Consider the following 12,943-nt stretch of genomic DNA (forward strand, 5'->3'; position numbering starts at 1 on the left):
GTAGAGGTCATTACGCACAATACGCACGTGCGTAATGCAAAAAGAATCCGGGGATAGGTCGAGACTGTCTGTAATTGTTCTATAAAATATCCTTTTAAAATTAACTCGAAATTTGAGAAAAGGCTCCGAATGCATCTACAGGTGTCCTGAGTTTCAAAATGTTCACGGGGGGAGATCCCTCGAATCCCCCCGTGCGTAATGCTAAAAACAAATTCTGGCTACGCCCCTGCCGACAAAATAATTAAAGTTTGTTTTGTTTAACAACACTACTAGAGCACATTGATGTATTAATCATCGGCTATTGGATGTCAAACATTTAGTAATTTCGACATATAGTCTTACAGAGGAAACCCGCTACATTTTTATTTTAGAAGGGATCTTTTATATGCACCATCCCACAAAAAGGATAGCACATACCACGACCTTTGATTTACCAGTCGTGGTGCATTGGCTAGAACGAGAAATAGCCCAGTGAGCCCACTGACGAGGATTGACCCTAGACCGGCTGACGCGAGCGCATTAGTATAGTATAGGTCTACGAAGGGAGTGGACGAAATTTACGGAGGACGAATCGTCTGTGGCCAAATTTGCAATGTTTTGTTTGGTTAGTTTTATCGTACAACATGGATACTGTCCTGACCACATCTCATCATATTTATCAACGCCATAATTATTTGGACCGACTTTTTTGTGCATAGTATACAAGAGTATTTGTGGAACTCTTCAATTTTGGGAGCAGAAGGTTAGAAAATGCTAACCACCCAAAATGGCCGTTGTAACGAACGGGCACCTGCTTGGACTTTAAATGACTAGAGTGGGCCATATGAGAGCCACATATTGCTTACACAATTAATATTTTGTAATTCCATAAAGTACCCAACGGTTCAGATATTCACACTTAGGATTCAGCGATGGATTAGCTGTGATATTTTCTTTCAAAGTTTCGTCGCATTCATCGGCCGGGGGCTCGAAGCTGGGTCAGAAAAGTTGTGAAATCGGACACTCTTTCTTTGTTTATTTTCTGCTGACCAGATAATATTATTGATCTCCCGATCCCAACCCGTGGCGGCTTAGTTACATAGAAGACCTGTTGCGTCACTAAAAATACAGTAAAATATACAAAAGGTCGGATGACCCAAAAACGTAATATTGTCCGGAAGCTGTCGAGAGCTGTCACACTCACAGTTCGTCTTCTCAGACTTCTGCCGTGTTCTGGATCGGGTTCGGTGATTTTCGAGTGCGGATTAAACTAAACTGTCACCGAAGGAGCGGCCCTAAAAAACAACAACTTGGGTTGGGTTTTTTCATGTGTTGAGATATATGTTACACACTTCTTACCAACATATATGTAGACTTTTAGTTTAAATCATAAAATTTCACAGATAAAATTGTTTTCCATGATTTTATGATGAAGGAATACAAAGTAGTCGTTTTAGGGAGTGGTGGGGTCGGCAAGAGTGCCTTGACTGTAAAGTTTGTGTCGGGGAACTTCATGGAAAAGTACGATCCAACAATTGAAGACTTCTATCGGAAAGAGATCGAGGTGGACTCGGCACCGTCTGTGTTAGAAATTCTTGACACTGCTGGGACAGAGCAGTTTGCTTCCATGAGAGACCTGTATATCAAAAACGGACAGGGATTTGTGATAGTCTATAGCATTACCAGTCTACAGACCTTCCAGGATATAAAAACAATGCGAGAGCAAATCATGCGTGTGAAAGGGATTGAAAAAATTCCCATGATTCTTGTTGGCAATAAGGCCGATTTGGAGCACCAAAGAGAGGTACCGTCCACCGAGGGTTCAGCTTTGTCGCAGTACTGGTCGTGTCCGTTTTTAGAGACGTCGGCGAAAAGTACGCAGAACGTTAATGAAGTGTTTATCGAAATAGTTCGCGAGATGAATACCAGTCCGGTTAAAGAGAAAAAAGGATGTTGTCAAATACTCTAGAGGTAGGTATTTTGTTTACGTGTGGTAACTTCCTTGTTAAAAGTATTTATGTTTTGCTTTGTCATTATAAACTAATAATATATATAAATACACATGTATAATATATGCAGGGGCAGATCTATTTTGTAAAAAGGGGACATGCTCCCTCAGGGCTTCTAGAATTTTATAAAAATCCACTAGCCATGGGATCAGTGATTAAAAACAATTATTAGCCATGATTATAAATTCACTAGCACTACTTGAATAAATACAATCAGATACAGGTATGTCACACAAAGAGGGTGATATAGCTTAAAACCCTTTGATTTGGTAACAGGTCATTTCGCCCTTATTACTAGTTCACCAGAGCCGTTTTGAGCAGTGTCAATTTGTACCTCCAACTGAATCATTTCGAACCATACTTCGATTTTCCCTAATTTTAATTTTGTTAATAAAGTACATTTATTCATTGATTTGTCCTATATCCATCGATTTTTACATGTCAGACATTGCGATCTATATTGCGTGTTTATATTTACACATAAAAAAAATATTATAATTTTGTTTATTTCCAATGTCATGTACTCAAGCCATATATATATACACAAAATACGTACAGGCCTTAGATAATATACAGACAATGTATTCACATTAATAATTAATTTATGAACAGTCATACTGCATACTACTGATGTACTGTGGTTTCTTATTAAATATACTACATACCCAGCTTAGGTTCAAACGCAGAGTATGGTATGTTGATTTCGGCTAGCTTCAGCTGACAGACAGTAAACAGCTGATAAGGCATTAATATCCAAAGATTGAAAATTACCTAATATTTGGTAATGAATAATGAATAAACAGTAGAAAAAAATACTTCAAAACTAATAAATATATTTATTTTGGGGGGCGAAACGACTCAGTACGAATGAGATTTAGGGCAAACTAACTCTGGGTGAATAGGAGTAAGGGTGAAACACGCAGTGTTCAAAATGGTTTTAGGCGAAACGACACAAATTCTTTGATGGGAAAGTCATATTTACAAAACAGATATAAATACAGCATTTGACAACTTTGTTTTTTACTAGCCGTCGGGCATGATGATAGTAGTTATTTACTAGCCCAACACTGAATATCACTAGCCACAGGAGTGGGGCTATACCATAATCTAGAAGCCCTGGCTTCCTGGAAAATTTTGAAACATTATGAATTGTTCAGAAACATGTTTTCAGGTCAATTTAATGTTGTGTATATATGAAGAGTTTAGGTGCAAAACGCGATATATCCATTTTTAATTTTCAGTAAAAGTGACTTTTTTAATGGGCGTATATCGCGTTTTGATTAAAAAAAACCACCAGGATTTACCCAATTGATACAATTTCATAAGGATCAATCGCGTTTTGCAGCAAATCAGTGGACCTACGATTCACCCTTACTGACAATGTGACATACAATAATGGCTTTAACTAAAACAAGAAAGAAAATGGTTTATAGTGTGTTTTGTGCCTGAACTCTTCATATCTTTATGTACATATTATATATATATACACACACACACACATATATATATAGATATATATATATAGAGAGATTATATATATATATATATTTATCATATAATATCTTACATTTTCAGTGCAATTAAAGTATGTGATATTTTTCAGATCGCATATTTTAAGAATTTGATAACTTTGCAAATTAGATGTAAATTAGTCGAGGTCTCAGCACTAGGTTTATTGACATTTAAGCAAATGTACATGGGTGACACTCCATGATTGACGTATGCATTCATAGTCATCAAATAAAAACATTTCAATGGCAATTTGACACTGAAAGCTGTCCAGCATTCAGAAAACAAAAAAACCTTAGGCATGACTTTATTTTGATGTAAGCTAGGACATCCAAAATGACGTAATTCGAGTTTGACGTCATTTCCATTTAAAAATACACCGCGCCACATATTCTTACGTCATCTGAATATCTAGTAATGGCGGACTGGAATTAAAGTTGCGTGTACAGTTTACAAAAACATGTATTAAGCTTGAGATTATATGATAAAGAGATTATTACCCTCGTGTATTTCGGTATCATCAATATCATATATTAGGAATAAAAATAATGTATTATGCTTGCCACTGCCAAAGGCTCGCATAATACAATTTTTATTCCTAATATATGATATTGATGATACTGAAAAACACTCTGGTAATAATCTCTGTGTATGTGTGTGTGTGTATATATATATATATATATATATATATATATATATATATATATATATATATATATATATATATATATATATATATATATATTCATGATGGAGTCCCCTCCCTCCTGGAAAGAGTTTGACTCGAACCCATCTATATTGATCAAAGGCTCTAAAGACTAACTCTAACCATTGAAAGGATGGTACGGGTCGAACTCATGCCACCCCCTCCCTTTAGATGCATGCACCGATGTCTTTTGTATCGATATACATGCATATAAAGTCAGCTACATACATGTGTCGAGCTAAAATGTTTTCAGTGTTTGAATGATTACATATGTATTGTTACGGATTTTGTGTCAAAAAGTAATTGTGTCGAGGAAGATTCCCATAAAATTTGGTTGTAATTGGTCAAATAGTTTTGAAGTTCTAAGTTACAGATCTAATCTGATTATTGCCATTATTTAGTAAAATTATATTAACTTAAAGTAAAGTGGGCTATTGAATTTTTAATCATGGCTAGTACATTTTTTTAATCACTGATCCCATGGCTAGTGGATTTTATAAAAATTCTCGAAGCCCTGCCCGACTGTAATGATAGTCTTGAGAATCAGTTGGAATTTAATAATCAATCATCGGTTATTATAATCCGTTTGCACCAACCAATCGACTTTCGATTATACTATCAGTTAGAAATTTATGAACGTTCAAAGGATTTGCATTATGAGGCCTAGACACCTATTGTCGTGTTAGCCAAGATAGACCTCACAAATTGCTAATTTTACTGTTAATAAAGTTCTATTTAATATTTGTTTTCTGTATATACTTTTGTACATGTATGTGCATAAAAACAAACACCAACCCAAACATATTTACATCAATTCCAGCTGCTGCGACAGGCCTAGCTCTGGGTGAGCAAAACCAATTTGGCAAATTGTCCATTACACTTCTAAAATTGCAGAAATTGTCAGTTATTTTCTAAAAAAATATCAATTATTACATGAAATTATTTTGCAAAACTAAAATAAAATTTGCCAACTGCTTTCAAAATTCGCACTTGGCGAATGTGTCGAGTGCCAGAGCTAACCCTACAGCATCGAAACTGGAGGAACAATTATGTGTGTTCCCAGGGCTTCTAGATTATGGTAGCCCGACTCCCAAGGCTAGTGATATTCAGTGTTGGGCCTAGTAAATAACTACTATTGCCATGCCTGACAGTTAATGAAAAACATTTGTCAAAAGTCTATTTTGTAAATATGAATATCCTGTCCCTACCCCATCCCCCTAATGTTAAGTGTTTTAAAAATCTAGCTCCCTCTTTAATTAACACATCCAATTCTTACTATTATTTAATAAAAAATTACTAAAATTGTATTACCAGTAACTTAAAGTAAAGTAGGGCAAGTGAATTTTTAATTGTGGCTAGTCAATTTTAAAAATCACTGATCCCATGGCTAGTGGATTTTATAAAAATTCTAGAAGCCCTAGTATTCCCCCACACAATCGATTATGAATTATGGATTACGGATGTTTAATGACACCTCAGCATGAAAAATACATCAGCTGTTGGGTGTTAGACCTAAGATAGGAGAGCAATTATTATTATCATTCCCCTCCATTTCTGTTTTTTCATGCTGAACCCGAGGTCTGCAATGTGCATTCACACTGAGGTGAACCAGATTTGTTTTAAAGAATTGTGTGTTGTGTAACACTGGGCATAAAAGTACACATGCCACAAACAGGAGCTTGCATGTACCTATACACGATAGAGCCGGCAAGTCATGTGAGACGCTACAAGTCAAATAGCCACTCAGCAGATTTATATATTTAGGCTTGTCGAGAGCAAACACCACCGGTATTTGTGAATGAAACTTGGAAGCATTTGTGGGGCAACAGTTTTGACTTGTTTCTTTTTACCACTAAACATAAAAAATTAAAAACAAATATATCTCGCATTTGCGTGCATACACGTGTGTATTTGATGTTGATATAGAGTTTTGTTTAGTCAAGTAAAAAAGAACCCAAAAAAAGATTTTCCAAACTAAATGGGTTTTTTTCTGCCGACAGGTACCTATCCTGTTTTTGCACCAGCATGTATATATGGAATAGAAAACAAGCTAATTTATTTAATTAACCTTATTTCAAAGAGGGTGGGATTTACATGTAGTTTAGTTGGTAGAGCGCTTGCCTGAGATTGCATCGTCAGAATGAACCAACTTATCAAACCCATTTTTGTAAGTGAGTTTTTTTCTGTTCCTGATATATCAAAAGCTGTGGTATGTGCTGTTCTTTCTGATAGAAAATGCATTACATGTATGTATAAAAGATCCTTAGCTGCTAGTGAAAAAATGTAGCCGGTTTCCTCTTAAAGACTACAAGTCAAAATTACCAAATGTTTGACATCCAATAGCCGATGATTAATAAATCAATGTGCTCTTTTGGTGTCATTTTATAAAAACAAACTTTAAAATCTACGTTAAAATATGCTTGTTATATTGATACTCTTTCCTTTTATTTTGTTTATTGACTTCGTCCTTAAGGACGGGATGTAGCCCAGTGGTAAAGCACTTGCTTGATGTACGGTCGGTCTGAGATCGATCCCTGTTATTGGGCTATTTCTCGTTCCAGCCAGTGCACCAGAACTGGTATACCAAAGGCTGTGGTATGTGTTATCATGTCTGTGAGATGGAGCATATAAAAGATCCCATGCTACTAATAGAAAAATATAGCAGATTTCCTCTCAAAGACTATATTTGGCAGATTTTTATAATTGTTTAAATATATATGCCGTTATCAGAGATTATGCAATTACCAAATGTTTCACATTCAATAGCCGATGATTAATAAATCAATGTGCTCTAGTGGTGTTGCTAAACAAAACAAAACTAATATTCATCCTACAGTCTCGATTCAATTGGTACAAACGTCTTGATAAAAATTCTCCAATTTCAGCCATATTTCTGTAAATACTTTTATTGATCATCTGTGATATTCCAGCCCGGGAGTTAATATGTTGCGCCGCTGTTTCTATGGCAGGATAATCTGTTTCATTAGGCATTATGCACACTGCACTATCCCGTCTTCTCATTGATCGTTGATAGGATGTGACATCATCCGCTCGTAAAGAGTTAATGTGCTCAAAGATACAATTGTGGAAATTCATGACTGGATGGAAATGCTCATATTCATTTTTTGTAACACAGTTGCATTTAGTTTTATAGACAGCTTTTCGCTCTGTTCTCAGTGTTCAACGAATGTTCTCTGTGTTTATAGCATTAGTGTAGTTAGTGTACAACATAGTATAATGTATTTATAAACTTGTATAACATTTGTGTAAAAATGTACATACATACATAAATACATGTACAACATATTGTACCATATTGTATAACATTTGGGGTAATATACATATATGTATAATTTACTAAATTGTATAAATAATGTATTATAATGTTATTTGTATATAGTAACATACAGTGTAAACCCTTTTAAAAGCTTATAAGTATACATAGGCCAATAGCTCCCATTTTTGTAAGGGTGGGGGCGGGGGCGGGGGCGGGGCTGATTTTTGCCTGAATTAAATTAAAATGCCTGTATCTGGATAACAACATTTATTTATATTAGCATTACTGCCAAACAGTCATATACATGTAGGATTGCATACGATCATTACACATTTTTACATGGGTTACAACCAATATTATGAATGATGGAAATTCATGGGGAAAATGTTTTAGGATGGCTAATTTTGCCAGAATATATGTATAATTTTTGCCCGAATTTGAGGATTTTCACCAGCACCAGGGGACATTTGCCCCCCAACACCCCCCCCCCACCCCAACCCCGTCTCGTGTGCTTATGAGCAGATATTGCATGATGTATCCTGGTTGAAGAATATTTAAAAAAAAAAAATAATAATAAAAACATAATAATTTAAATTTTCAATAACGTTAAAAAAAAAAAAAAAAAACTGTGAGAAAAGTATGTATGTACTTTAAGTGCAGAATAGGCCTACGTAATTTGCTTTTTTTAAAAGGAGAAAAGATCCATTGATAACCCAGTGTATTCATGTAAATACAGATCAACAGACATTAACACTGGCATGCAATGAGTCATGCGAGTTGACATATTTTTATAGACTATTAAGAGGTGAATTCACATTAAATCCTCGCCAGTTGTGAAATATTTTATTACCCTCAGCTCAACTTCATCTAATTTTTCCCAGCACCAAGCTGTTTGTCTGGACACAGCGTAATGTGATTAAATTGTTAAACAGGCTGGAAAGCATGTCAGTGGTGATTTGAAGCACTCTATGGTATGTTTGTTTTGTTTAACAACACCACTAGAGCACATTGATTTATTAATCATCGGCTATTGAAAAGGTGCCTGTGTGTTTGTTAAACTAGTACATCTGTATGTATATATATTTTTGTCCTGATTGTGTGTGTGTACCACTATGTTTCTGTACGTAATGAATTCAGGGTCCCATCCCTGATATTACAGATGTGTTCTGGGACAATAAATAATAATATTAAAAAATAAAATAAAAAATAAAAAAATGTCATCGGCTATTGGATGTCAAACATGGTCATTTTGACACAGTCATAGAGAGGAAATCCACTATAATTTTTCCATTAATTATCAAAGGATATAAAAATGCACCATACCACAGACAGGATAGCATATACCAAAGCCTTTGATATATACCAGTCGTGGTGCACTGGCTGGAATGAGAAATAGCCCAATGGGCCCACTGACAGGGATCGATCCTAGACCGACCGCGCATCAAGTGAGCACTTTACCACTGGGTTACATCCTGCCCCTCTATGGCATTTAGTCTTGTACCTATCTATACCTAGGTCTACCTCCATTATATATTATGTGGATAATTTGCTGGATAAGATTACACTTAAAATATTATTAGCGGATCCAGAGTTGGGGCGAGGGGGTTGGTGTCACCAGGGTTCCTGCCAGAGGGTATGGAGGGTAAAATTACATACCCTGAAATTCTGCAGAGTAATGGGTATATTTTAATATTTTTAGATAGATTATTTACTAAGAGAACTAAAAATATGTCAAAGCACTTGAAATGCAGTGTCCATTTTCAAAATATTTCAAACCATTGGGCTATTTCTTATTCCAGCCAGTGCACCAAAACAGGTACATGTATATATCTATCAAAGGCTGTGGTATGTGTTATCCTGTCTGTGGAATTATGCATACATGTGTTAAAGAGATCCACTACTACTAATGGACAATTTAGCGAGTGTCCTCTCTAAGACTATATCAGAATTACCAAAATTATGTTTGACATCCAATAGCCATTGATTAATAAATCAGTGTGTGCCGGTGGCTCATTAAACAAAACAAACTTTAATTTATTATGGTCGTTAATTTTTATAAAATCCACTAGCCATGGGATCAGTGATTTAAACACACTGGCCTCGGTGGCGTCATGGTTAGGCCATCGGTCTACAGGCTGGAAGGTAATGGGTTCGGATCCCAGTCGAGGCATGGGATTTTTAATCCAGATACCGACTCCAAACCCTGAGTGAGTGCTCCGCAAGGCTCAATGGGTAGGTGTAAACCACTTGCACCGACCAGTGATCCATAACTGGTTCAACAAAGGCCATGGTTTGTGCTATCCTGCCTGTGGGAAGCGCAAATAAAAGAACCCTTGCTGCTGATCGGAAAGAATGGTCCATGTAGTGGTGATAGCGGGTTTCCTCTCAAAATCTGTGTGGTCCTTGACCATATGTCTGACGCCATGTAGCCGTAAATAAAATGTTAAGTGCGTCATTAAATAAAACATTTCTTTCTTTCTTTCAGTGAATTAAACAGTTTACTAGCCATGATATACAATTCACTAGGCCTACTTTATTTTTAAGTTAATACAATTTTACTAAATAATCGGTAATAATCAAATATGTCATCTAAAGAGGGAAATATAGCTTTAAAACAACACTGGGGGGGGGGGGGGGTTGGGTGGGGACAGGCTATTCATATTTACAAAATAGACTTAACTGCATCATTTGATTTCCTTTTTTTCACTAGCCGTCGGGCATGGCAATATTAATTATTTACTAGCCCAACATTGAATATCACAAGCCAGGGGAGTGGGGCTACCATAATCTAGAAGCCCTGTCGGGCATGGCAATATTAATTATTTACTAGCCCAACATTGAATATCACAAGCCAGGGGAGTGGGGCTACCATACTCTAGAAGCCCTGTCTGGCATGGCAATATTAATTATTTACTAGCCCAACATTGAATATCACAAGCCAGGGGAGTGGGGCTACCATACTCTAGAAGCCCTGTCTGGCATGGCAATATTAATTATTTACTAGCCCAACATTGAATATCACAAGCCAGGGGAGTGGGGCTACCATAATCTAGAAGCCCTGTCTGGCATGGCAATAGTAGTTATTTACTAGCCCAACATTGAATATCACAAGCCAGAGGAGTGGGGCTACCATAATCTAGAAGCCCTGTCTGGCATGGCAATAGTAGTTATTTACTAGCCCAACATTGAATATCACAAGCCAGGGGAGTGGGGCTACCATAATCTAGAAGCCCTGTCTGGCATGGCAGTAGTAGTTATTTACTAGCCCAACATTGAATATCACAAGCCAGGGGAGTGGGGCTACCATAATCTAGAAGCCCTGTCTGGCATGGCAATAGTAGTTATTTACTAGCCCAACATTGAATATCACAAGCCAGGGGAGTGGGGCTACCATAATCTAGAAGCCCTGTCTGGCATGGCAATATTAATTATTTACTAGCCCAACATTGAATATCACAAGCCAGGGGAGTGGGGCTACCATAATCTAGAAGCCCTGTCTGGCATGGCAATAGTAGTTATTTACTAGCCCAACATTGAATATCACAAGCCAGGGGAGTGGGGCTACCATAATCTAGAAGCCCTGTCTGGCATGGCAATAGTAGTTATTTACTAGCCCAACATTGAATATCACAAGCCAGGGGAGTGGGGCTACCATAATCTAGAAGCCCTGTCTGGCATGGCAATAGTAGTTATTTACTAGCCCAACATTGAATATCACAAGCCAGGGGAGTGGGGCTACCATAATCTAGAAGCCCTGTCTGGCATGGCAATAGTAGTTATTTACTAGCCCAACATTGAATATCACAAGCCAGGGGAGTGGGGCTACCATAATCTAGAAGCCCTGTCTGGCATGGCAATAGTAGTTATTTACTAGCCCAACATTGAATATCACAAGCCAGGGGAGTGGGGCTACCATAATCTAGAAGCCCTGTCTGGCATGGCAATAGTAGTTATTTACTAGCCCAACATTGAATATCACAAGCCAGGGGAGTGGGGCTACCATAATCTAGAAGCCCTGTCTGGCATGTCAATAGTAGTTATTTACTAGCCCAACATTGAATATCACAAGCCAGGGGAGTGGGGCTACCATAATCTAGAAGCCCTGTCTGGCATGGCAATATTAATTATTTACTAGCCCAACATTGAATATCACAAGCCAGGGGAGTGGGGCTACCATAATCTAGAAGCCCTGTCTGGCATGGCAATATTAATTATTTACTAGCCCAACATTGAATATCACAAGCCAGGGGAGTGGGGCTACCATAATCTAGAAGCCCTGTCTGGCATGGCAATATTAATTATTTACTAGCCCAACATTGAATATCACAAGCCAGGGGAGTGGGGCTACCATAATCTAGAAGCCCTGTCTGGCATGGCAATATTAATTATTTACTAGCCCAACATTGAATATCACAAGCCAGGGGAGTGGGGCTACCATAATCTAGAAGCCCTGTCTGGCATGGCAATATTAATTATTTACTAGCCCAACATTGAATATCACAAGCCAGGGGAGTGGGGCTACCATAATCTAGAAGCCCTGTCTGGCATGGCAATAGTAGTTATTTACTAGCCCAACATTGAATATCACAAGCCAGGGGAGTGGGGCTACCATAATCTAGAAGCCCTGTCTGGCATGGCAATATTAATTATTTACTAGCCCAACATTGAATATCACAAGCCAGGGGAGTGGGGCTACCTTAATCTAGAAGCCCTGGTTGTTCGGCTATTATAACAACTATCTTAACTAACTACATGTGTATTTTACATTTCTTAATAACTACTTTATTATTGCGTATATAATTTAAGCTCTTTTAATTAAGTTTGTATAGAGGATACTCCCTGAGTGTCTTGTGATATGATTGATAATAGTATGAAATTTGAGACTTGCTGAAGATTTTTATAGTTTTATCAACGAGTGCTGATAAATTATGATATCACAAGACACGAGGGGAGTATTCTTTTTATCATGCGTTATTCTTTTCGTTTGCAATAATTTTAAACAATGTCAGTAATGTGGGTTGAATGTCACTATATTTGGCAGCAGTAGACTCGTTAACTAGCAGAACGACAGTGGCGTGACGTCACTGATGATAGGTTTAGTGCTGAAACATACACAGTGACGTGACAAAAGAAGTGATATCTCCTAGGAGAATATTGCAGGAGATATCGCAAATTATATTGCCAGCGATATCTCCCACAAAAGCCTTTAATGGATGGTAAACACTGATATTATATAACCACCGTAACATTTAAAGGCGTATTGCACAAACCTGAATGACCAGATTCACTTCAGGTGTACGAAAATGAATATTCTAAATAATAAAATGTAAGTACACTTCTAACTTAAATTATCAAAGATGGCTTTAATAGTGAAAAATATGTCTTAGTGTTTAAAAACTAGGCTCTGAATGTCACTTTAACAAATAGCATACCCAATAATTTCAATGCAATTAATTTGATTTA

At 37.1% G+C, this 12,943-nt stretch overlaps 1 protein-coding gene across 1 annotated transcript in view; it reads left to right on the plus strand.

Annotated features, from left to right (window-relative positions):
* Positions 1 to 759: 759 nt before the first annotated feature.
* The window catches only part of LOC121371376 (ras-related protein Rap-2c-like), a 32,196-nt gene continuing 20,012 nt past the window's right edge, over positions 760 to 12,943 (plus strand). Inside the window, exon 1 of the mRNA XM_041497220.1 lies at positions 760 to 1,950. Within this exon, the coding sequence (XP_041353154.1) occupies positions 1,406 to 1,948 (543 nt within the window). The 5' untranslated portion in view covers positions 760 to 1,405 and the 3' untranslated portion in view covers positions 1,949 to 1,950. The remainder of the gene's footprint in view (positions 1,951 to 12,943) is intronic.

The sequence above is a fragment of the Gigantopelta aegis genome, chromosome 1 (genome assembly GCF_016097555.1).
Source record: "Gigantopelta aegis isolate Gae_Host chromosome 1, Gae_host_genome, whole genome shotgun sequence".
Taxonomy (NCBI): Eukaryota; Metazoa; Mollusca; class Gastropoda; order Neomphalida; family Peltospiridae; genus Gigantopelta; species Gigantopelta aegis.